The sequence below is a fragment of the Euleptes europaea genome, chromosome 6 (genome assembly GCF_029931775.1).
Source record: "Euleptes europaea isolate rEulEur1 chromosome 6, rEulEur1.hap1, whole genome shotgun sequence".
Taxonomy (NCBI): domain Eukaryota; kingdom Metazoa; phylum Chordata; class Lepidosauria; order Squamata; family Sphaerodactylidae; genus Euleptes; species Euleptes europaea.
This window is the reverse complement of record NC_079317.1, coordinates 11,553,248-11,579,374: the sequence shown is the minus strand read 5'-3', so window position 1 is coordinate 11,579,374 and position 26,127 is coordinate 11,553,248. Positions and strand designations below refer to the sequence as shown.

Genomic DNA, 26,127 nt, shown 5'->3' with positions numbered 1-26,127 from the left:
GTACCACTTCAGACAGCAGGTCAGAGAATCATAGTTTCCACACCTGAAAAAAAAATTTAATTACCTTACCCAACTATCCAAGACTCTAGAGGAGAACTGATTTTGCCTACTGCAAAGGTGCCCTGAGGGCGGGGTTTGGGGAGGGGAGGGACTTCAATGTAGGGTTGCCAACCTCCAGGTACTAGCTGGAGATCTCCTGCTATTACAACTGATCTCCAGCCAATAGAGATCAGTTCACCTGGAGGAAATGGCCACTTTGGCAATTGGACTCTATGGCATTGGAGTCCCTCCCCTCCCCAAACCCCGCCCTCCTCAGGCTCTGCCCCAAAAACCTCCCGCTGGTGGCAAAGAGGGACCTGGCAACCCTACTTCACTGCCATATAGTACAAATGGCTGGAGATCAGTTGTAACAGCAGGAGTTCTCCAGCCACCACCTGGAGGCTGGCAACCCTATGGGGGGTCACCATAAGTCGTTTGAGATTTGACAGCATTTTCCACCACCACACTTCCCAAGTATAGCCCTGACCAGGATGGCCCAGGCTACCTCGATCTCATTAGATCTCGGAAGCTAAGCAGGCTAAGCCCTGCTTAGTCCTTGGATGGGAGACCACCAAGGAAGTCCAGGGTTGCTACGCAGAGGCAGGCAATGGCCAACCTCCTCTGAATGTTTCTTGCCTTGAAAACCCATTGAGGGATCTCCATAAGTCGGCTGCAACTTGAGTACTTCCCCACCACCACCACCACCACCACCACTGCAAAGGTGTAAAAACAGCCCCAGACTCCACCCCCAAATCTCTAAGAATTTCGGAACCCACCATTGGCAACCCTAGCTGGTGCAGGTAAGTGTGAAATGAGGCGCTAAAGAGAGGCGGCAGAACCTTGCTCAAAGCATTCCGAGCTCATAGCAAGGATGCTGCATAATTCATTTTGTTTCTCTTCCTTGTAGGTTAATGAGTCAGGTCAATTTTTTTATCAAGGGCTAAGAGGCCCCCCTCCTGGTGATGGGTTTTGCATGCTGCTGCTAATTATAATTTTGGGTTAAATTTACCAAATTTCATTTAAATGGTGCGATCAATTCACAGTTCACGTTTTTGAACTTGTTGTTTCAGATTTTATTTCATTATGAACTACTGTAATAATTTTCCAGTAGTACCACTGCTAGGGTTGCCAGGTCCCTCTTCGCCTCTGATGGGAAATTTTTGGGGTGGAGACTGAGGAGGGTGGGGTTTGGGGAGGGAAGGGACTTCAATGCCATAGAGTCCAATTGCCAAAGCGGCCATTTTCTCCAAGTGAACAGATCTCTATTGGCTGGAGATCAGTTGAAATAGCAGGCGATCTCCAGCTAGTACCTGGAGGTTGGCAACCCTAACCATTGCAGATTTCAGGAATGAGAATAGGAATTCCATTCACCTAGTCAGGAAGGGGGCTCCCCTGCCCCTGTTACCTACTGCTGCTCTAAGGGGCAGTTGGAGGGGAAATAGGAAATAATCTGTGGCAGCACGGGCATGATGACATCACATCTGGTGAAAACCCAGAATTGACGGGGGTTAGCTCTTACCATAGAGTTTCCAGGGATTCCTAGAGCTACCTGCTGTCACTTCTGGGTTTTCTCGGAAGTGATATCACACCCAACATCAAATTCAAATTCAAAACCTTTAATGGCATATATAGATATCACACCCATGACTAGGGTTGCCAGGTCCGGGTTTCTAATTTACTCGGAAGTAAATCACTTAAATGCCCTGACCTGGATGGCCCAGGCTAGCCTGATCTCGTCAGATCTCAGAAGCTAAGCAGGGTCAGCCCTGGTTAGTATTTGGATGGGAGACCACTGAGAAATACTAGGGTTGTTATGCAGAGGAAGGCGCTGGCAAACCACCTCTGTTAGTCTCTTGCCATGAAAACCCCAAAAAGGGGTCGCCATAAGTCGGCTGCGACTTGACGGCACTTTACGCACACACAAATCACTTAAATAGAACTACCATCCAACAAGTGTGCATAATTTTGCAGCCTTAACCATCTCAACTACTTCCCAACAGCACACAACAACATTGTCTAAAGGTTTCTCTATCTAAGAGTTTCTCTGCACCGACAATTTTTTTAAAAAAACCGACTACGAGACTCAAGATCAGCCCATAATCCCTCCAGAAGCGCTCTCACGGCAAACTCCTGGCCGACAGCTGGTTCTGTCTGCAGCTCCACCCCAAGTTTGGAAAAACCCAGAAAAGCTTTTGTATGCGTACCCAGTCAAACCATATGCTGAAAAGTCAGCATACAGGAAATAATGTACCATCTGTTGAATATTACATATACAGTTAGAAGGAAAAAGAGTCCTACTATGCGGAAAGATTAGTCAGACCTCGACATTTTTTGTGAGCATTCAGAGAGTTAATGAATCCTGGCCCCTCAAGTCTGAAATTGAGCTGCGTGAAAGGAAAATAATTACAAGCCAGTCACATTTTTGTAGATTTTTAGATAAACCCAGTTCTCTTCCATCTCCACAGCTTCCAAACACAAATGCCAAAATAATCACATCTCCTCTATTCACTAGGTAATGCCACTAATTTGGCTCCTTTTTTTAGCAGCGAGGGCACGCTTAAATATTATTTCCCCATTATGAAAATATAAAGATCACTTTCCCTCCCTGCTTATCTTAATCTTTCTGATAGAGCTGAGGAAAGAATATATAAACACTGCCCTTTTATCTTTATAAAGAGGAAAAAATGTTATTACAATACCATTGTCTTTTGGGGAATTGAGGAGACAAGAGATAATTTTCCTTACAATTATGTACTTTTTAAAGGTCAATTAAAGCCCAAGAAAAAGAAAACGTGGATGAAGCTACCAATAGCTATTGCAGACCCTCAGCTAAGACAAGGTCAGAAGAATCAGATTCTGGAAATAAGGAAGCAAGACATTCATTTTTGCTTCCCCTACCTGGCTAGACCTAAGGGAAAGTGGAACAGGCTCCTTTCCACTGAAGAAGAAGAAGAAGAAGAAGAAGAAGAAGAGTTGGTTTTTATATGCCAACTTTCTCTACCACTGAAGGGAGAATCAAACTAGCTTACAATCACCTTCCCCTCCCCTCCCCACAGGGGAGATAGGTGGGGCTGTGAGGTAGGTGGGGCTGAGAGAGCTCAAAGAGAACTGTGACTGGCTCAAGGTCACCCAGCTGGCTTCATGTGGAGGAGTGGGAAAACCAACCCGGTTCACCAGATTAGCCTCCGCTGCTCATGTGGAGGAGCAGGGAATCGAACCTGTTTCTTCAGATCAGAGTCCACCGCTGAGAAGGGCTAGCTGAGGTCAGAAGCCTAATTTACAGTTCAAACTAGGGTTGCCAGCCCCCAGCTCCTCTTTCCCACTGCTGCTCTTGTAGTGCCCTAATTAACTTAGTTTATAGAGAAAACATATATGCTGTCACATATATGCATATTCACATAACATAATACACACACATATATAGATTCTTATGTACAAGTCTAGAATCACTTTGCATTATGGGTAACATGTACTTTGGTCAAGCTACATTCATTGCTGAAAAGCCTGGGTCACAGTGACCCAGCAAGCAGTTTGCAGGCAGCTGACTAGGTGAGGTCATTCCCTCTTGGTACAGGCAAGTTTCTTAATTAAGCCTGGAGCTTTGATTTAAGACAAGACATGTCATCTTGGAATGTAAAGCTGTGCCTCCTCATTAACCATTAGGCAACGCCTTGAAGAGCATTTTCTATTGGATATGCAAATAATTGCTTATACGTCCAAAAAGTTTATTGAACAGTTCAGCGTTACGTGTGTATTACGTTTCTGTAACCACCCATTATCAAAGTCTATATCCATGCTTGCAATCCTTTGATGGGGGTGGAAATTGCTCTGCGCTTTAAGCAATTTTCACCAGCATTTTGTTATATTGGCCAATAAAATAACCTGCTTTGATTCTTCAGCTTCCAACTGTTTTATTGTGATTGAATATTAATACAATAAGACAGCAGAACATTACACTCTGAGCAGTGATGGGAGAAAATTTTTAATAATGGCCTTTGGGCCAACATTGTGACATCACTTCGGAGAAAAACCCAGAAGGGACCCCAGCTCAGTCCTCTCTAGGAATCACTTGGAACTCTATGGTAAAACCATAGCATTTCTGGCGATTCCTAGAGGAGGCTGGCGTCACTTCTGGTTTTCCCCAGAAGTTATATCAGTCGTCTCTTGGAACTGCTGAAAACTCTATGGTTTTATCTTACAGCAAACCAAAAGGTCAAGCAAATAAAAGATCAGTGTATATTGCAATATACAAATAATGACCAATACAATTGTGGGTACAAAGCACTACATAAATAATTTACTATAGTAACTTAAGAACAGAATGCAAACATCCACAAACAATGAGACAAAACAAAGAGCCACGTGCGTTTCAACCAACAGCCTTCATCAGTGGCTTACGCTATAAACATAATCTGTATAATCACATCCTATTCAAACAGTTAAAAATCATAATAAACCACAAAGACCAGTTTGGATGACCAGCTTTCCCTGGAAGTAGCATCAGTCCTCTGATGGAATTGCTGAAAACTCTATGGTTTTACCATGGAGATTCTGTCAATTCCTAGAGAGGCATAACATCATGCCATCACCAAGTGCTATCCTCCCCCATGTCCCCACCCCCTCATTCCCTGCCTGGTTGCCAGGCAGGGACTGGTAACCCTAGTTCAGATTAATTTTGTGAAATGAATTCAATCATAGAATCATAGAGTTGGAAGGGACCACCAGGGTCATCGAGTCCAACCCCCTGCACAATGCAGGAAAACCACAACTATCTCCCCCCCACACACCTCCATTGCCCAGAAGATGGCCAAGATGCCTTCCCTCTCATCATCTGCCCAAAAAAGCATTGCTGACAGATGGCCATCTAGCCTCTGCTTTAAAACCTTCAGGGAAGGAGAGCTTACCACCTCCTGAGGAAGCCTGTTCCACTGAGGAACCACTCTAACTGATAGAAAATTCTTCTAATGTCTAGATGGAAACTCTTTGGATTTAATTTCAACCCGTTGGTTCTGGTCCGACCTTCTGGGGCAACAGAAAACAACTCGGCACCCTCCTCCATATGACAGCCCTTCAAGTACTTGAAGATGGTTATCATATCCCCTCTTAGTCGTCTCCTCTCCAGGCTAAACATACCCATATTAATACCCATATTAATTATGAATCTTGTTTGGGGCTGATCACCTGTCATTTCAGTTCTCTTGGACATGAGAGAAGAATGACAAGGGCTAAAATGAGAATTTCTGTCCCGGCTGGCTTTTCAAGTAGGATGGCAAATTATCTCTTATTTTAAGGGAATCAATCACATTTGAGGTTTCAGAGCACAACATCTCCATCAAAGATAATGGATGCCCCTGATCCCAGACTATTTCCTCTCCAGGAAGTCCTTGACCTCTGTCGTCTTTTTTCTAGAAGAAGAGCTTGTTTTTATATGCCGACTTCCTCTACCACTTAAGGGAGACTCAAACCGGCTTACAATCACCTTCCCTTCCCCTCCCCACAACAGACACCCTGTGAGGTGGGTGGGGCTGGGAGAGTGTGACTAGCCCAAGGTCGCCCAGCTGACTTCACGTGGAAGAGTGGGGAAGCCAACCTGGTTCACCAGATTAGCCTCCGCCGCTCATGTGGAGGGGTGGGGAATCAAACCTGGTCCACCGCTCCAAACCACCGCTCTTAACCACTACACCACGCTGGCTAGAAGAAGTCCTTAATTACAGCCCAGGTTCAAATCTTCATTCAGTGAAGAAATTCACTGGTAACCTTGGGCGTCTCCATCTAACCTACCTCAAAGGCATGTTATGAAGATACAACAGAGGAGGAGAAAGCCACATTTGCCTTCAGAGTTTCTCGTAGGAATGGAAGAGGGGATAAAAATGTGATAGCTGAAGCTGGTGGCTGATCCAATGTGTATCGAGCGGATAAAATTTCCACCGGCGCTGATTTTCTCTGAAAAGGGAATTTTGTTTTATGTTCGTGATCTCCACAGGGTGTACAAAACGTATTCTGAATGAAAGCTACTCTTCACAGTACTCAGCCACATACCTAGGGTTGCCAGTTTCCCGATATTACAACTGATATCCACAGACGACTCAGATCAGTTCCCCTGGATAAAATGGCTGCTTTAGAGGGTGGACTGTATGGGATTATACCCCGCTGAAGTCCCTCCCCTCCCCAAAACCTGCCCTCCCCAGGCCCCACCCCCAAAATCAGGTATTTTCCAACCTGGCTCTGCCATGGAGCTTGCTGGCTGACCGTAGGGTTGCCAATGTCCAGGTAGTGTAATGCCCAGATATAAGGGCTGGTTTAGAACACTATGTATTCATACGCACACACATGGAAGCTTTGGGAAGTTGGCATCCGGGAGCCATGAACCAACAAATCATGCTCTCTGTGCCTGGTACGGCCTCTCACCAGTAGAGAGCTCTGAATTATGTTCATCTTCAGGAATGTGGTTTCTGGTTACCGAACTCACAAGGTCAGGCACTCACTAAGTGACGCCTTCGGCCAAGATCTATAGGTTATGCCAATTAGAGTGAAGTAGACACTTAATGTGCATTGGTGCTTTTGTGTATCAATCTGCTTGTCAGCAGCCATGGGTCTGCCCCATGCGAATGCATAAATGATACTGACTTTCCTTTGTTTCTCGGGTGAGTAACTCTGCATTTTATTTGTGGGTTATTTCTGAAATGCCTAGTGGTCTCATAGAGTCCAATGAAGACAACTAGGAGGAGGTTAACGGACCAGTTCTTTATTTAGCTAAGTAAAGACCCTGGGGTGAAATAACCCACAAATAAGATGCAGAGTTACTCACCAGAGAAACAAAGGAAAGTCAGTATTATTTATGCATTCGCATGGGGCAGACCCAATCTGACAAGCAGATTGATACACAAAAGCACATTAAGTGTCCACCCCACTCCAACCAGCACAACCTATAGATATTGGCTGAAGGCGTCACTTAGTCAGTGCCTGATCTTGTGAGCTTGGTAAGCAGAGACCACATTCCTGAAGATGAACGTAACTCAGAGCTCTCTGCTGGTGCGAGGCGGTGCCAGACACAGAGGCCATGATTTGTTGGTTCATGGCTCCCGGATGCCAACCTCCCAAAGCTTCCATGGGTGCGCGCATGAATACACAGTATTCCAAACCAGCTCTTATACTTTAGGCCTGGCATTTCCACAAGAGCAATTATGCAAACTAAATACAAAAGCATACATTCAAATAATAATAATGATCACAGGCACTACATTTTACCCCCAGGTCTGTGTTTAGCTAAATCACTGGTTCCCAACCAGGGGTCCGTGGACCCCCAGGGGTCCCCGGGAACTAAATTAAGGTCCGCGAAACAAAGTTATAAACCCATAATAAATTAATATTTTCAATTAAAAAGTTATCTATTATAAAAATATATATTCAAATATTGTTCTAAGTTTAATGTTTAACTAACAGTTATGATTAAAGTTTATTTTCAAATTCTCAGAATTTTTATTTTGAACCTTGGGGCCCCTGCACCGAACAAAAAAGTCCTAGTGGTCCCTGGTCAAAAAAAGTTTGGGAACCACTGAGCTAAATAGAGAACTGTTGCTCTTTTTATCCTCCTCCTAGTTGTCTTCATTGGACTCTATAAGACAACCAGGGCACTTCAGAAGTAGCTGGAGATCTCCCGCTTTTACAACTGATCTCCAGCCGATATACATCAGTTCCCCTGGAGAAAATAGCCACCTTGGCAATTGGACACTATGGCATTGAAGTTAGGGTTGCCAGGTCCCTCTTCACCACCGGCGGGAGATTTTTAGGGCGAAGCCTGAGGAGGGCGGGGCTTGGGGAGGGGAGGGACTTCAATGCCATAGAGTCCAGTTGCCAAAGCGGCCATTTTTCTCCAGGTGATCTGATCTCTATCAGCTGGAGATCAGTTGTATTAGCAGGAGATCTCCTGCTACTACCTGGCAGTTGGCAACCGTAATTGAAGTCCCTCCCCTTCCCAAACTCTGCCCCCCTCAAGCTCCATCCCCAAAACCTCCCGCCGGTGGCAAAGAGGGACCTGGCAACCCTAGCTAACCTAGGCCCAGCCACACTTGTGCAGCCTAACCAGCCTCACAGGGTCGTTGTGAGACTAAAACGGGAATCTTGCATGGTACTCTGAGCTCCCTAAAGGAAAGGCATGATAAAAATGTGTCAGCTAAGGTAGAAAGACTTTACTCTTGGTCTCAAGACATTACTAGTTTTTGTACTTTTTTTTTTTTATGCTGCTTGTTCAGACGCTGCCTCAAGGGGTTTAATTTAACTTTAATTACCATGTCTGAGTACTGCAAGGAGCTTAAAGAGTTAAGGGATATCTTTGGAAACTTGTTTATTTAAAGAAGGTGTTAGTTATAAGAAGAACTCATGTGAGCTTAAAAATAACTCTCCTTAACCAATTTTATACATTTCTGATGGGAACGTTTCAGATGTATAATAATAATGCAAGGTGCTTAAAGATTTAAGGGATGTCTTCAGGATATTGTTTATTTAAAGAAGGTGTTAGTTATAAGAAGGGGAACTCGTGTGAGCTTAAAAATAACTCCTAATTCATTTTATACATTTCTGATGGGAACATTTCAGATGCATAATAACAATTATACTGCAAGGTGCTTAAAGAGTTAAGGGATATCTTTAGGAACTTGTTTGTTCAAAGGTGGTGGTGGTTATAAGAAGGGGAGCTCATGTGAGCTTAAAAATAACTCTCCTAATTCATTTTATACATTTCTGATAGGAACATTTCAGATCCATAATAATTATTCCACAGTAGGGTTGCCAGCTCCACGTTGGGAAATACCTGGGGATTGGGGGGGCGGAGCCTGAGGAGGGCTGGGTTTGGAGAGGGGAGGGACTTCAATGCCATAGAGTCCAATTGCAAAAGCAGCCATTTTCTCTAGGGGAACTGATCTCTGTCATCTGGAGACCAGTTGTAATAGCAGATCTCCAGCTACTACCTGGAGGTTGGCAACCATAAGCTGATAGAGGGGAAAAACCCCGCTGGTGGCGAAGAGAGACCTGGCAACCCTAGTTCCCCTAGAGAAAATGCTGCTTTGGAGGGGGACTGTATGGCTCAGGTCCCTCTCCTCCCCAAACCCTGCCCTCCCCAGGCTCCACCCCCCAAAAAAATTTCCAGGCATTTCCCCACCCAGAGATAGCAACCCTAAACAGTACTGTAAGCATATCCTGTGTGTGCCGGTAACCTTGCGCTTGAACTAGATGGGAAAATTTCATTTGGGCAAGCGAAATTCGCTTATTCTCTCCATCTGGAGGTAATTTTTGATGACAATAAACCCCGTGACCCCCTTCCCCTTCCTCCCAGCTGCTCTGCCTTTTCCACTCACGCACACATCTTTCTCCTTAAAGCACAATGTTCTCATTCTGGGATGCTCGAGGAGGGGAAGGGAACCCACCCAGATGCAAGCAGTGAAGTTGAAAGATCCCGATAAACAGTTCCCTCTTCTGCGAGGACTCCATAAGCAGCTGCCTGCCGAAGTGATGAAACGGCTCTTCAAACCCAGTCAAAGACAGCATTCTGCGACAGACGTGGGAACCCAAATCTAACTCTTGTCAATCAGCAGCAACATCCCGAGCATTTAACAAATCGAGATTTGGCTCCTGCCTCGCTCAGGAGGCTGTGAGAGGGCTGTTGTCCTATTTATCTTCCTGACTACGCTTTCCTTCCCTGTTTAAAGAACAGATTTGTTGTGCATTGAATTCCTATTACCAGCCTGTCAACCTCCAGCCGATAAGAGTTAGACAGAATCTTTCCCCTCGGGCAGGGTTGTTCATTAGCTGTCTCTCGCAGGGCTTTGTGTATCTTTATTGGGACTGGCTGGTATTGGCCATTGATTTAATAAATAGTGTAGATCCGTTGTCAGCAACTAGATTTACCAGGAAGCCATTTTTGAGGAGGTGACAGGGCCGATCAATCCCTTCCTTGTGTTGCCTTGTTGTTACATCAGCCTGCTCGCAGGCTGCCTCTCCCTCTACTTCTCCACCACACCTGCGGTTTCAGTCCTTACTAGGGTTACCAGGTCCCTCTTCGCCACTGGCAGGAGGTTTTGGGGGCGGAGCTCGGGGAGGGTTTTGGGGAGGGGAGGGACTTCAATGCCATAGAGGCCAATTGCCAAAGCGGCCATTTTCTCCAGGGGAACTGATCTCTATCGGCTGGAGATCAGTTGAAACAGCAGGAGATCTCCAGCTACTACCTGGAGGCTGGCAACCCTAGTCCTTACTCTGAGTCCAATAAGCTATGCAGCCTGATTTCTGTCCAACCATGCAGAGGCTGCATTATGGAGCGAGACACCCATACAAGAAGAGCCCCACTGGATCAGACCAGTGGCCCATCTAGTCCAGCATCCCGTCTCACGCAGGGGCCAACCAGTTCCCCTGGAGGGCCCGCCACAGGGCACAGAGGCCAAGGCCTTCATTAGAACATCAGAAGAGCCCTGCTGGGTCAGACCAGTGGTCCATCTAGTCCAGCATCCTGTCTCACGCAGGGGGCAACCAGTTCCTCTGGAGGGCCAACAAGAGGACCTAGAGGCCAAAGCCTTCCCCTGATGTTGCCTCCTAGCACAGAGGCTTACTGCCTCTGCGTGCGGAACATAAGACAATAAGAAAAGCCCTGCTGGAGCAGAGCTGTGGTTCATCTAGTCCAGCATCTTGTCTCACACACTAGTCAAACAGTTACTCCGAAGGGCCAACAAAAGGCATCGAGGCCGAGGCTTTCACCCGATGTTGCCCCTGGAACTGGTATGCAGAGTAGGGTTTGCCAACCTCCAGGTTAGGGTTGCCAACGTCCAGGTGGTGGCTGGAGATCTCCCGCTATTACAACTGATCTCCAGGCGACAGAGGTAGGTTCACCTGGAGAAAATGGCTGCTTTGGCAATTGGACTCTCTGGCATTGAAGTCCCTCCCCTTCCCAAACCCCACCCTCCTCAGGCTCTGCCCTAAAATCTCCAGGTATTTCCCAACCTGGAGCTGGCAACCCTACTCCAGGCTGGAGATCTCCTGGGATTACAACTGATCCTGCATTGAGCAGGGGATGGACTAGATGACCTGTATGGTCCCTCCCAACTAAGGATGCCAGCTTCAGGTTGGGAAATACCTGGAGATTTGGGGGATGGAGCCTTAGGAGGGCAGAATATGAGGAGGAGAGGGACTTCAATAGGATATAATGCCATAGAGTCCACCTTCCAAAGCAGCCATTTTCTCCAGGTGAACTAACCTCTATTGCCTGGAGATCAGCTGTAATAGCGGGAGATCTCCAGCCACCACCTGGAGGTTGGCAACCCTATCTTGGAGTCATAAATTAATTAAGGGTTTTTCATTAGCTCGGGGGTCAGTTCCAGCTTCCAGCCTCTGCTGAGCTCCATCCCCTCCTAAAACCCCACCCTCCCCAGGTCCTCCCCAAATCTCCAGGAATTTCCCAACCCAGAGTTGGCAACCCCAGCACCAGGTAAGCTGTTGCCTGGGGCCATAGTCCCTAAGGGCATCGTGTTGGGGACCCCTGAGTTAATGGAATAAGGTAATATAAATCCGTGTAAGTATCCACTGATAAAATTAAGCAGGCCCAATACTGGACAGCACTTCCTGAAACTCCTTTTATCTGGGCCCTAGGAGAAAAGACACAACTCAATAAAACAAATAAAAAATTAAAGAATGAGAGACAAAAGACATAAACAGACCCGACGGCCGTCTTGCTTGATCCCAAGTAAACCTCCAGCATTTCCAGAATCTCGCCAAGACAGCAGCTTCTGACGCAAGACCCGAGACTTTACAAAGAGCCGCCATTTGGAAGGAATAAAGAAGGAGGAAGGGGGGAATGAATGCAGGGTGTATGAAAGCCAGACATAACCCAAACACTCACAGCAGGGAAGATCTGGGCAGCGGCTTCTGGGGGTCTCAAGGCAAGGATGCGCCCTCTGGGGTTCCCTTCCTGAGCCTGATGAGCTGCCTTAGATCTCCAGACGCCCAGACACAACCAGCCATCTGGGAAGTTCAACTCAGCATCTGCAGAATAACAAAGGATCGGCTATGGGGACTGGAGGTTGTCTCCGTTTGGGGCATGGGGAGGGGGTGGCCCTCTCCATGGAAGAGAACTGTCATGAAAGGATGAAAAAGTCAACAGCTAGCCCTAAGCAGACGTAACTGCCCTCCCTTTAATTCATTAGCACCGGAGCCAACCACGTAGACCCCTGCATCACCCCACCCTTTGCTCTCTATCTTTAAATGTCAGACTTTCTCTAAGGATATATCTAATTAGGCAGGGAGAGCTTTTATGTAATCCTGTAAAGAGCCAAGGACATGTATGGGGTAATATTGTTAAAACACTACAGGGCCTGTTCTCCGGCCCAGTAATAGGGTTGCCAGCCTCCAGGTGGTATTCAAATAACACAGTTGTAGGCTTGTTATAGTTGATAAGAATATATTTACTTCATATATTATAACTCATATAGCATTAATATTACATTATTGATTCATAATGTAATAGTTGTAATGCCTTTTGGAAAATAAAATTAAGATGCAACAGAGTGCCTAAGTTCTTCTCTTATACAATAACTTAAATAAAGAATAACTTTTCAACAGCAAAGTCCTTAATTAGTTGCCTTGTTGTCTTCTTTGGTGTAGAGATAATTTCTCTTTGAATGTCCTTGTTGATTAAGGGTAGAACAGGATGCCCGTTACTTTTGCCTGTTTCCAATCTTCTTCAGCCACCCAAAGGACATATATTCCAATAATCCTCAATAATTCAATTGTCTGGGTATATTCCAGCAGTCAAAGTGTCTGGGGGTATTCCCAAATAACACTGGTGGGCACCCCGTGCATGCACACACGTGTGACGCGCCTACATCAATTCAGGCTTTACCCTGAAGCGGCAAATTCAGCCGAAACTCTATGGTTTCCATAGAGCTTCGGCCAAGATTGAGAGAGCATCCCCATCACTTCCGAGTAAACCGGAAGTGATGTAGGCGTGTAGGCGCATGGGCACATTGAGCCAGGCACTCGCCCACACCGCGCGCCCCAGAAAACCTCCCGCCGATCGACCGACAGGACCTGGTAAGCCTAGATGAGATGTATGTTCAGTTCCTCCACTTGGCCATGAATCCTAATGACTGGTCTTGGGCCAGTCACTTCCTCGGTCTCTCTCAACCTCACCTACCTCACAGTGCAGCCAAGAGACGGCAATAACTGGTCTTGCAGCAGTTTACAAAGGCAAAAACTGATGTCAAATTTGGTCCAAAACATGTCCTCGGGAGGTGGTGGGCTCTCCTTCTTCGGAGGTTTTGAAACTAGATGGGCCATCTGGCAGCACTGTTGGTTCTGAGAACTTAGGCAGATCATGAATGGGAGGGCAGGAAGGGTTGCGTCAGTGCTTGGCTCTCGTGACCCTTTCTTACATGTGCAGGGTCATACCGATTGCCACTTCAGTGTCAGGAAGCAATTCTCCTCCAGGCCAGATTGGCCAGGGATCTTGGAGCATTATTTGCCATCTCCGGGGCATGGAGCAGGAGTAACTGGGTCTGTGTGTGGGAGGGGGGTAGTTGTGAATTTCCTGCATTGTGCAGGGGTTGGACTAGACGACCCTGGGGATCCCTTCTAACTACGTTTCTATGATTCCATGTCCTCCTGTGGCTCCAACATCACCAGTTCTTGCAGTAATAATGGCAGCGTGGGAGTGGGAGGAGAAGGGAGAGACATCCAAGGTGTCACTGTATATATTCTTCTGTTCTCCCCCTCCCCTTCCTTACGCCTTTTCCGATTTTCTTTTTACAGTAACTGTGACGGTCGGAGGCAAGCAACACTTGCTGGGACTGTACGACACTGCTGGGCAGGTAATATATTTTCAACTGATTCGTATTTAACCTTTGCTTGGTGGCCCTTGGGACCGTTTTGCATACCACCGTTTAGTCTCTGGCCTTCAAAATTAAGTCCCGTTCCTTTTCTCACTAGGAGTCCCGTGGAGCAGAGTGGTCAGCTGCAGTACTGCAGTCCAAGCTCTGCTCACGACCTGAGTTCGATCTCAACGGAAGTTAGTTTCAGGTAGCTGGCTCAAGGTTGACTCAGCCTGACATCCTTCCGAGGTCGGTAAAATGAGGACCCAGCTTGCTGGGGGTAAAGGGAAGATGACTGGGGAAGGCCATAAACAAAGTCTGCCTAGGAAATGTCGGCCCATGTGTCAGGAATGTGACATCACCCCATGGGTCAGGAATGACCCGGTGCTTGCACAGGGGACCTTTACCTTTACCTTTTCTCACTATGGCAGTTTCTTGTGCTCTAGGGTTGTCAACCTCCAGGTAGTAGCTGGAGATCTCTCACTATTACAACTGATCTCCAGCCAATAGAGATCAGTTCCCCTGGAGAAAATGGCTGCTTTGGCAATTGGACTCTATGGCGTTGAAGTCCCTCCCCTCCCCAAACCCTGCCCTCCTCAGGATCTGCCCCCAAAACCTCCCTCGGTGGCGAAGAGGGACCTGGCAACTGTGCTCACGTGTGTTTTCGCAAGGATGTGTACCCCTAGCATACACAAGCATCACACAAATCCAAGGGGCTGCCTCAAAGTAATATGTTGACTTCGTAGTCCACATTTCCACATTGGTCCTGACATTCTTTCTTTTTAAGATTTTTAATTTTTTTTAATATAAACAAAACGTGAAAGAAAGAAGAAACAAAGCCATATCACGACCGCATTTACAATTAAACTAATTACACCAAAGCAAAAAGAAAAAATATAACGATGATATAACGAGCAATATGTAATAAAGGACAATGGAAATTATAAGCAATATATAATAAAGTAATAATAACCATTAAACAATAATTATCCTAATATTAGTAGAAAAGAGCAAAAGTCAAGTAGCATCTTAAAGTCTAACAAAATTTCTGGCAGGGTATGAGCTTTCGTGAGCCACAGCTCACTTCTTCAGATACCCTGCCAGAAATTTTGTTAGTCTTTAAGGTGCTGCTGGACTCTTGCTCTTTTCTACTACTATTGACAGACTAACACGGCTACCCATCGTGATCTATCCTAATATTTTTATCATAAACCAGAAGATACTTTGTTTGGTACTTAATAAACGCAATATTTATATTAAACAGCGTTTTAAAACGAGTTATGAAGCAAAACAGATAAAAAGTATTATATTCCTTATCGTACTTAATTACTGCTTTATATTTCTAAATATAAATTCTTAACAGTGCCCTGAGCTTCACCTTTCAGACCAGGAAAGTCTTGGATATTTGAGGGAGGGAGGACTGCCAAAGGGGTTCCAATAATCCAAATATCTGCTGCCATCTTGTGGTTGTGCTAAGAGATCTCCTTGGCAATAAAGAGACGTGGAAAGGAGGAAAGAGAAAGGGAACTTACATAAGAAAAGCCATGCTGGATCAGACCCTTAGGAATCAATGCCCCCCTTCCCTATTTCGGAGAAAATCAATGACTTCAGTTTTCTTCATATTTCACTGCTGTCGCGATGCCCTAACTTGTATTCTTTCCCTTACTTGGCAGGAGGACTACAATCAGCTACGACCCCTCTCCTACGCCAACACGGACGTGTTCTTAATCTGCTTCTCTGTTGTAAACTCCGCCTCGTACCACAACGTCCAGGAAGAATGGGTGCCGGAACTGAAAGTCTGCATGCCGCATGTGCCTTACGTCCTGATAGGAACGCAGGTGAATGGCAGAAAGGGGGCAGTAGACAAGCCACCGGGGACCGCAGGAGTTTGCAGAACACAGCCCCCTAGTCTGCCTTTAACAACAGGGCCTTGGCTCCTATGCATGCACGCTAGATAGTGCTCTTACTCTAAAACAGGGGTGTTGAACTCATTTGTTACGAGGACCGGATAGGACATAAATGTCACTTGGTCAGGCCGGGCCATGCCTCGCCAGCCCAGATCGGGATGGAGGCGTGGCTGCCTCAGCTGGCGAACCCACAGCGCACTCTCCAGCCCTGATCGGGACATGGGGTGGCTGCCTCCGCTGGCTTGCAGGCCAGATACGAGCTCTCAAGGGGCCGGATTCGGCCCGCGGGCCGTATGTTTGACACCCCTGCTCTAAAATGTCCATTTGCCCAAGATTAGGGTTTTTCAGCAGGCCCTTGTACAGGCAGAGGTTTTAGAGGAAGAGGAAGTGGTAGGAAAAACAGCTTAAGGAGCAGCAGCAGACAACCCCCATTCAGAAGCTCAGAACAAATATCTCACCAACGCAGTCCGAAAGACGCTCTCCAACAGGCTCCGGGCCACGACCCCAAAGCACACTCAGAAAACAGGTCAGGTGCGAGATACGGCTTCAGGCAAGGTGAGATGCTCCATCTGGAAAAAGCTCAAGACAATAACCAATACTGCTCCTCCGACAGCCTCAGCTCCCAGGTGCAGGAGGTAGAAAGAACCCCAGATAGATCTTAAGCAGGCAGTTTCTGCCAAAATTTGCCCGTGAGAGCCGGCATGGTGTAGTGGTTAAGAGCGGCGGACTCTAATCTGGTGTTTGATTCCCCACTTCTCCACACGAAGCCTGCTGGGTGACCTTGGGCTAGTCACTAGGGTTGCTAACCTCCAGGTACTAGCTGGAGATCTCCTGCTATTACAACTGATCTCCATCCAATAGAGATCAGTTCACCTGGAGAAAATGACCACTTTGGCAATTGGACTCTAAGGCACTGAAGTCCCGCCCCGAACCCTGCCCTCCTCAGCCTCAGCCCCACAAACCTCCCGCTGGTGGCAAAGAGGGACCCTACTAATCACAGTTGTCTCAGAACTCTCTCAGCCCCGCCTGCCTCACAAGAGGTCTGTATTGGACCCGGTTCTCCAGATTAGAGTCTGCTGTTCTTAAAGATTATGCCGTGCTGGCTCTGAAGTCCCTCTCCTCCCCAGACTCCACCCCCAAATCTCCAGGAGTTTCCCAACCTGGAGCTAGCAACACCATGGGCCCCCATCCTCCGCCAGTGGCCGGGTGGGGGGGACACCTGGCAACCTTATTCTCCCTCTTTGGAAAGACAACTCTTTGCCTGGGGACGAGGCAAGAGATTCCCCTCATGATCCACTCCGCACTGCTGCTTCCCCTCCCTGGTCCTGTCCTCCCTTTTGTATACAAGGGGTCCCCAACCCTCTGCAGAGTTGGTTCAGACAATAGGTTCCTTCATAGGGGTGTTGGAATTAACACATAATCTTATGGCCAGATTCTAATACCACCATACGAACGAGCTGCAAAGAGCCTGTTTGAGGGCTGTGGCTCGGTGGTGGAGCGTCTGCTTGGCATGCAGAAGGTCCCAGGTTCAATCCCCGACATCGCCCGTTAAAAAGATCCGGTAGTAGATGACGTGAAAGACCTCGCCCTGAGACCCTGGCGAGCTGCTGCCAGTCAGTGTAGACAAGACTAACCTTGATGGACTGAGGGTCTGACTCAGTGCAATCTATTTTTAATTGACATTCACTCTGAACTTTTATCCAATTTGTCATTTTGTTTTTTTTTATTTGTAGCTATGTTTTTGAGGGGAATATGTCAAAACAAAGATTGGTCGAAGGGATGTGGGGAAATCAGACTTGATAATAATGAAATAAAGGTAGCCATGGTAATCCTTTAAACAAAGAATACAAATATTGGAAACATGGGTGAACACAAGTGTGTCGAATTAGGATTGTTGCCAACTTCTGGGGGGGAGTGCTTCTCTGACTAACAGCACCACAACAGGAAGAGAGTCAACATAGTGTGGAGCATTGAGGAATGCTTTAATGCACAAGTTATATGGTGTTTATATGAATAAACTGCATCATTTATATGCATGACCCATAATACCTAGGAAAGAGCAAGAGTCCAATAGCACCTTAAAGACTTAACAAAATTTCTGGCAGGGTATGAGCTTTCGTGAGTCACAACTCACTTCTTCAGATACCAGTTATCTGAAGAAGTGACCTGTGACTCACGAAAGCTCATACCCTGCCAGAAATTTTGTTAGTCTTTAAGGTGCTACTGGACTCTTGCTCTTTTCTACTTCTACAGACAAACACAGCTACCCATCATGACTTATTTTACATAATATATGGATGCACAAATCACATTGAAAAATCAATTTTGTAGGAAAAATTCAGCACGAGGAAAAAGAATAGTGCAGAAATAAGGAACCGTGGGATAATTCACATGAAGGAGAAATGAAATGAGAACAAAAATTTGATGGGGTTGAAACTGCAGGGATGAGAAGTTTGAAATAAATCCCAAAGTTTCCTGCTCAGATATTGTGACCAGAGATTTGTATATCTGTTAACTTTTTAGATTGACCTACGAGACGATCCCAAAACCTTGACCCGATTATTCTACATGAAGGAGAAACCCCTGACTTACGAACATGGCATCAAACTGGCAAAAGAGGTATAGTGGTTTTCTTCCTATCTCTTCCTTTTTAATTACCATCATTACATACACAGAAACCTGCTTACCTGCCATTATCTGGATCAGAACAGAAAATGCAAAGTATTCTTGCATGTTGAGCTAGGTCCTTTATGCATGGGTACTTTGACTCACATTCACCACTGGACTGACTAGGTTGTTCCTTGGAGTTATGCATGAGTTTTCTATCTCTCGTAGTTGACCTCACGCCCACTCCACACTTTTCTCGGGTTTTCCCAATGCTGTTTTGCCACGGATTTAAAGTCTGCTCTGAGATCAACTTGGTTCAAATTGCAGCTACTTGTGTGCATAAGGCAATCCAGGTTTCCCCCTCCTCATCCAGCCAAAGTGCGGGGCGGGGAGGAAGAGAGTGTTTGCATAATCAGGAACCAACTTAGCTGCACTTGCATGGGCTCTATTGAAATACATTACAGCACAAAAACAGTTGCAAAGAAAATGCAGAATGGGTTTTCCATTAAGGTCATTTGGCCCGGACAGACTACTCCGGCACTGGATTGACAGCCCCCAGAGTGGAATAATGGTTCCAGGGAACAGAATCTGCGCTCTGGGACTGAAATGACAGCCCCCAGAGTGGAATGACGGTGCACTCTGAGATCCACCCCCAAAATCTCCAGGTATTTCCCAACCTGGAGCTGGCAACCCTACCCAGATCCCACCTGAAGTCTGGCATCCCTAACTCTATAGCATTATACCCTGCCCAAACCCCGCCCTCCCCAGGCTTCACCTCCAAAGTCCCCAGGTATTTTCCAACCCAGAGAACTAAACATAGAAATGTTGTACAGTGCTCAGCCCCATTAATGCCTGGTTTTCTCCCTCTCTTTCAAGATCGGGGCCCAGTGCTACTTGGAGTGTTCAGCTTTGACGCAGAAGGGCCTGAAGGCTGTCTTTGATGAAGCGATCCTCACGATCTTCAGCCCCAAGAAAAAGAAGCCACACTGTGCCGAATGCTGCAGCTCCTGTAGGGTCCTATGATACTGCCTGGAAACGAAGGCCCCGCCCATGCTAGCATCCAACCAAAGCATTCCCAGGGCCATGAGGGACTTGACCTCTGGAGGCCTCTCCCAGTCTGCGACTCCTCAGTCCTGCAGCCTCTTCAGTCTTCTCACATCTATTTGCTTTTCTAACCACTGCAGAGCTGTATTTACAAGGCTGCCAAGCCCATTAACACCATAGTTTCCCCTGCTCAAGGCAGCCGATACAGAAAAAGCTTCTTCTTTTTTTACCTAGATGCACCTGAGATAGGTTTGCCAACCTCCAGGTACTAGCTGGAGATCTCCTGCTATTACAACTGATCTCCAGCTGATAGAGATCAGTTCACCTGGAGAAAATAGCCGCTTTGGCAATTGGACTCTAGGGCATTGAAGTCCCTCCCCTCCCCAAACCCAGCCCTCCTCAGGCTGCACCCCCAAAACCTCCCACCAGTGTCGAAGAGGGGCCTGGCAACCCTAGCCTGTGACATGATACAATGGAAGGAAAACAATTCAAAGATCCTATGACATAACCAAGAGACACTGGGTTTCTTATTTGCGGCCTTCGGGAAAAATGGAACCCGTCCGCACCAGCAAAAGCATGCAATAAGTCCTGAATGTGAATGCAACTAGCACATGTTCCTTTTGGAGCTGACAATGTTAAGATCCAGGTGAAACGTAGGAGAATTGTTTGACTTCAGAGGATCTCCATTTTCAAATGATTTGTTTAACACAGAATCAGAATAGCAGAATCAGAATAGCAGAATCAGAACTCGTCTTCTTTTTGTGTAGTCAGCAAAATCCAAACAGAAGCCACGCAATGTTATTTGTATTGATGCTGGGACGTGTGGAATCATCACCTGAGTCAAATGCTATCAAAACCAGTTCTGTAAAATTATCTGGGATGCTGGGCTGGTGCCAGGTTTTGAGGGGCCATGGCCTCCCCTCTGCCCACTACTCGGCCACTCTTCTTGCCAACCCACCTGGCTGTGCTTCTTTTCTCTACCCATTTACAAGCGTTCCTATCACCTCGAGTCACAGTCACGCACACTGCCTGCACACTAGGGTTGCCAATAAGGGTATGCATTTGGCTAAAGCCGAACCGGGGGAAATCCCAAAAAATACCTTTTCGCTATTTTCCAGGAGGGTTGGGTTACCGGTTTAAAAATGGCGGCAATAAAAGGGAGCAAAAAAAGTGGATCCCAAATAATGCCAAATTTTCCAGCATTATTTGGAGCTGCTTTGGCCCTGCTACCATTTTTCCCCTCCCTCCCCTTCTCTCTTCCCTCCCCGCCATTATTTCCCCCCCCCATCCTTCCCCTCTTCCCTTCCCCCCTTACTTACCTGCTGGCTGAGTCAGATCGCCAGCGCCTGGCCTCTGCAAAGTCCACAAACTTCGCCGAGGCCCAAGGGGATCAGATTTGTGCTGCCTGCCGGAGAGTTGGCAAGCAGCGGGGATCTTTACACCCCAGCGGCGTAGAACTGAACGCCGGGCTCCATGGCGCCCAGCACTCAGCTGTGATCCGTGTATTTTCAGGTTTGGGTTTAATAAACCCGAAATTTTTCCAATTATTCAAACAGCCAAATTCTTCTTCTTCCTCCTTACATTCTCTTATTTTTGTATCAAGGCCTTGATCAAGAGATTCATCCTGACTGTTAAGTCTGCGTGGGCAGGATTCAAGAGGTCGGAGACGGAGTTCAATGCAACCAACGTTTATTGTAGGGTAGAACAGAACTGGGGATACATTGGGAATGGTCCTGCTTATATGCCCCCCTGGCCGCCTGTGGCCGCTCCCCCCCTGATCTGTGATAGGGGGGAACAACCTCCCTATGCTCAATGGCGCACGCTGGCTTAGGGCCAATAGCGCGGCCCGGTTTTGGCCAATGGGGCGAGCAGGGCTAGGAGCCTTTGCCCAGGTCTCAAGCTCCTAGGATTTCCCCCTGCTTACCTTCTAACACATACATAACACCCCTCCCCCCTAAGTCCCGACAATGCTCGAGCATACAAAGTCCTCAAGATAGGCCGGTCTTGTTCGGGCCCGTTGCAACCGGCGGGGAGCGGGAACAGGAGTTGCTGGAGCTTGGGGCATCCGTAGATCCGGGATCACGGCGCTGCTCGTGCCCGAGGTGGCGGGTGCTTCCGCCGCCCGAGCTTCGGGGAATTCCATCCGTGAGACTGTTGGTGACTCACCTATCAGCTCAGGTCCTGCCGCTCCGGCGATCTCCGGGTCCGCGATGCTGGGGAGCTCTGGAGTCACCGTGGCGGGGTTGAGGTCGGCCGGGCAGCGGCACAGTTGGTCAATGTGCCGCCTCAAAACTCGGCCTTCCGGGGTGGTGACCTGGTATGATACCGGGCCAGTTGCTTCCTGGACCATGGCCGGGATCCATGCCGGACCTGCCCCGTAGTTCCGGGCATAGATGGGGTATTCCTGCTCAACGACCTTCAGGGTGGCTGTAGGTGCCTCTCGGCCAGTTTTATCGGGTGCGAGGTCTGGGTGTAGGCGGTCGAGCAGCGTCTTAGGCCGGCGACCCATCATGAGCTCGGCAGGGCTCTTCCCGGTCACGGAGCTTGGGGTGACTTGCTGGGCTAGTAAGAAGTCCACCAGGTCTGCGTCCCAGTCTCCGTGGGTTAGTCGCCGCAGGGCTTCTTTTGTTGTCCGGACCATCAGCTCAGCCTGGCAGTTGGTGAATGGGTGGAAAGGCGCCAAGGTTACGTGGTGAATCAAGTTCCTTGCCATAAAGTCCTGGAATTCGGCTGACGTGAATTGTGCCCAGTTGTCCGAGATCACCGTGTCCGGCAGGCTGTGGGTTGGGAAAAGGCGGCACAGCTCCCGAACGACCCCGCGCGCCGTCATGGATGGGACGGTGACTACCTCCAACCATTTGGAGTAGGAGTCGACCACGACCAAGAAAGTCTTACCCTGAAAGGGGCCCGCGAAATCAATATGTATGCGGGACCAGGGGGTGCGGGTTGATTCCCAGCGTTGAGTCAGGGCCTGTGGCATTTCCGGTCAGGGCTCCTGGCAGGGTCGGCACTGGCTGACCCACTCCTCAACTGCAGGATCGATGCCTGGCCACCAGACGTAGCTCCTGGCTAGCGCCTCATTCGCACGATCCCCGGGTGGCAGGCGTGCAGGGCCTTCAGGACCCCCTTGTGTAGGCACCCCTTGTGTAGGGACAGCTCGTGCTGACAGGTAACGAACGGCTGGAACTCTCCACCTGGCCAGGCCACCGGAGTGATTAAGATGTATTAAGAGTTTGAAAATGTTATAAAAAATACCGTTCGCACTTTGTTTGGCCCCTTTAGCTGTGAAGACGTCTTCCAACCATTGTTTAGCCGTGGTATCCAAAAACCCTTTTAAAGCGATGTTTTTTTTAACATTTTCAAACTCTTAATACATCGCTGGGAATACATAATGCGGTAACCCCCTATGTGCAGAGGGCTTTTGCAAGCTCACCTCAGGTAGCCGAAGGGCTAAAAGGATGGCTCAGGTGGTCTCCTGGTTTGTCACTCATATGCCAGAAACTCACTGGTTAGCCTTAGGGAAGAATGGCTTACTTTATTTTTAAACAACTGTGGGCTTTCTTTTACTAAACCGAAGGCTACTTGTCTGGAACTCACTGGTTAGCCTTAGGGAAGTCAGCGACGACGTTTTAGCGAAGGCACACAAAACCACCTTGCAAAGGGCCATGGGATGAAGTACGTCCTTCGTCCATCGAGGCCAGCCAGATGTTGAGGCATGACATGCAACATGGTCCTCACTGTTACAGACGGAAACTGCTGCCTTTCATTCCAGTTCTCGACCCGACGAGGAAGGATCCACTAGCTTTGTACTCCAACCCGATCGCTTTATACTACTGCAGGTGCCTTATTGACAAGTGTTTTCTACCCACTCTGTCATAAAAAATAATAAAAAAAGAGCAGCCATTTGAATGGGTTACTTTATTTTTAAATCACTGAGGCTTCCTTTTGCTAAAACTGAAGGTTACTAGTCTGGAAATTCTCCACGAAAAGCTTCAGGGCTTATTCTAACCTTCCTTCCCCCTCCAACGTGCAAGTAACTTATGCAATGCCTCCCACAAGCACAGTGAATGTTTTTCCAACTAAGAGGAAGGGTGCAAGGAAGGGAAGATAACAAAGCGGTGAAGACTAGGAAGCTGAATATCGTTTATTTTTATCTTCGTCTGTTTATTTGTGAGAAAAATCGAATTCCTTATTCAACCCCAACTGCTGCCCAGACAAGATGGTCACGTGTCATTCCATCCATAAAAGGCAAATGACGGGCTTATGCAGCCTCAAAATGCCTCGGGAGTGTGCAGGGGAGAGGGGGGTTAATACCTTCAGGGAACCAGGCTTCCAGAGGGATTTGCATTTTAAAGGAGAAAAATACCCTTTGGCTGGAGATTGAGGATGGGATACAAATACAAAATAAAATAGATGTCCTTTAGAAAGGCATTTTCCCATTTACAATGACAATAACAAGCAGGGAATCGAGTTTCAAATACTGAGACTGAGGGCGCTTTCACACATCTTGAATAATGCACTTTCAATCCCCTTTGCAGCTGGATTTTACTGTGAAACAGGAAACTCCACTTGCAAACTATTGTTAAAGTGCATTCAAAGGGGACTGAAAGTGCATTTATTCAGGATGTGTGAAAGTGCCCCGTGTGAAGCTTGAAGGGTTAGCCCTCTCCCTTTTGCTGCATAGACCCAAGGCAAACTGAGGCTGCTGGAGCCTACCATTTATATTTCATGGACCGATCAAAGGGTATGGTCATCATCTCGTCTGATGAGCGCTTACAGCCCACTATAAAGATCTCCCCCCCTGCACAAAGGGTGAGTGAAGTATGTGGATGTTAAAACAGACTATGAAAAGATGTACTGTAAGTGTGGGGATATCAGCAAGAACAGAACCCATGGGTTGAAAGTAAATCAAAATAGTTTCCCTCTAGACATTAGGAAGAAATTTCGAACAGTCAAAGCGGTTCCTCAGTGGAACAGGCTTCCTTGGGAAGTGGTGAGCTCTCCTTTCCTGGGGGTTTTAAGCAGAGGTTAGATGGCCATCTGACAGCAAGGCTGATTCTATGACCTTAGGCAAATGATGAGAGGGAGGGCATCTTGGCCACCTTCTGGGCATGGAGTAGGGGTCACTGGGGGTGTGTGGTGGAAAGGTAGCTGTGAATTTCCTGCATTGTGCAGGGGGTAGGAGTAGATGACCCTGGTGGTCCCTTCCAACTTTTTGATTCTATGAGTGTGCTCACAGTGGCCTTTGGCTTGGTAGTGGATTCTTCCATCCCACCTGACCCCCAAGACCTTTGCGGAGGACCCTGATTTCAAGGATGCTTTTACAAAATCAGAAAGACGTACTGGTATTTTCCATCACCCATCAGTCACGGGTTCTGTCAAGGGTATGATAGGACTGCTGCCTTGCATTTCTCCGATGTACTCACTGATGTCACTCCCAGTAAGAGTCAGTCACAAGTCTTATTTTTTCTCTTTGCTCAGGAAAGCTGCAGTAGCATCTGGCAAAGGACCTGACTCGCCTTGCTGTTTCAGCTAAAATAGACCTTGGCACACCGTGGGACTTGGCCAGAAACACTCCTGTGTGTATATTTTGCTCATAGACAGCAGATCTTGGTGCTTGCGCACCTACCGTGACTGGGTCTGCAACAATTAGTTGACAAATTGGTTGGACTAATGGATTTAAAAGGTTTTGATGAATTAACAGGGCAATCCGAGGCAGAGTTACTCAGAGTGTGTTGAAGTCGATCGATTTGGACTGGAGTTACTCAGCATGAGATTCAGCGTGATGTAGTGGTTAAGAGTGGCGGACTCTAACCTGGAGAACCGGGTTCGATTCCTCACTCCTCCACATGAAGCCTGCTGGGTGACCTTGGCCTACTCACAGTTCTCTCCGAACTCTCAGCCCACGTGGAGGATGGATAACTGATCTTTATAGTATGGAGATTCATTGTAAATCTGGGAGATCTCCAGGCCCCACCTAAGGGTTGTGAGGTCCCTCTTCACCACCGACGGGAGTTTTTTGGGGCAAAGCCTGAAGAGGGTGGGGTTTGGGGAGGGGAGGGACTTCAATGCCATAGATTCCAATTGCCAAAGCGGCCATTTTCTCCAGGTGGACTGAGCTCTATGTGATATTTGGTGTCCACAAAGAGACCAACAGAATGAGGAATGGCTTAAAACCATTAGCCAGGATAGCACAGTAATTAGAAAGAGTATCCGATGATCTGGGAGACTCAGGTTCGAATTCCCACCCTCCCACAAACATTTGATGGTTGACCTCAGGTCAATCATACACTCTCAACCTAGCCTACCTTGCAGGCTTGTTATGAGGATAAAACGGAGGAGAGGTAGTTGGTTCTCGTAGGTTATCCGGGCTGTGTAACCGTGGTCTTGGATAACCTACGAGGTCTTGGATAACCTACGAGGATAACCTACGTGGTCTTGTATAACCTACGAGAACCAATTAACTCTGACCGTGAAAGCCTTCGACAATATTTTGGAGGAGAGGTAGGCTTACCATCCTCCAGGCGGGCACTGAATTTCTCCCAGAATTACACCTAATCTGCAGAGGACAGAGGACCGTTCCCCTGGAGAAAATGGCTGCTTTGGAGGGTGGATTCAATGACATATCCACTGGGGTCCCTCCCCTCTCCAAACTAGGGTTGCCAACCTCCAGGTACTAGCTG

General features: G+C 47.5%; 1 protein-coding gene across 1 annotated transcript in view; it reads left to right on the top strand.

The window, feature by feature from the left end:
• Positions 1-19,424, top strand: part of RHOJ (ras homolog family member J) — a 59,980-nt gene extending 40,556 nt beyond the window's left edge. Inside the window, exons 2-5 of the mRNA XM_056850877.1 lie at positions 13,828-13,886; positions 15,560-15,724; positions 18,317-18,412; positions 19,277-19,424. Of these exons, the coding sequence (XP_056706855.1) occupies positions 13,828-13,886; positions 15,560-15,724; positions 18,317-18,412; positions 19,277-19,423 (467 nt within the window). The 3' untranslated portion in view covers position 19,424. The remainder of the gene's footprint in view (positions 1-13,827; positions 13,887-15,559; positions 15,725-18,316; positions 18,413-19,276) is intronic.
• The last annotated feature ends 6,703 nt before the right edge of the window (positions 19,425-26,127 follow it).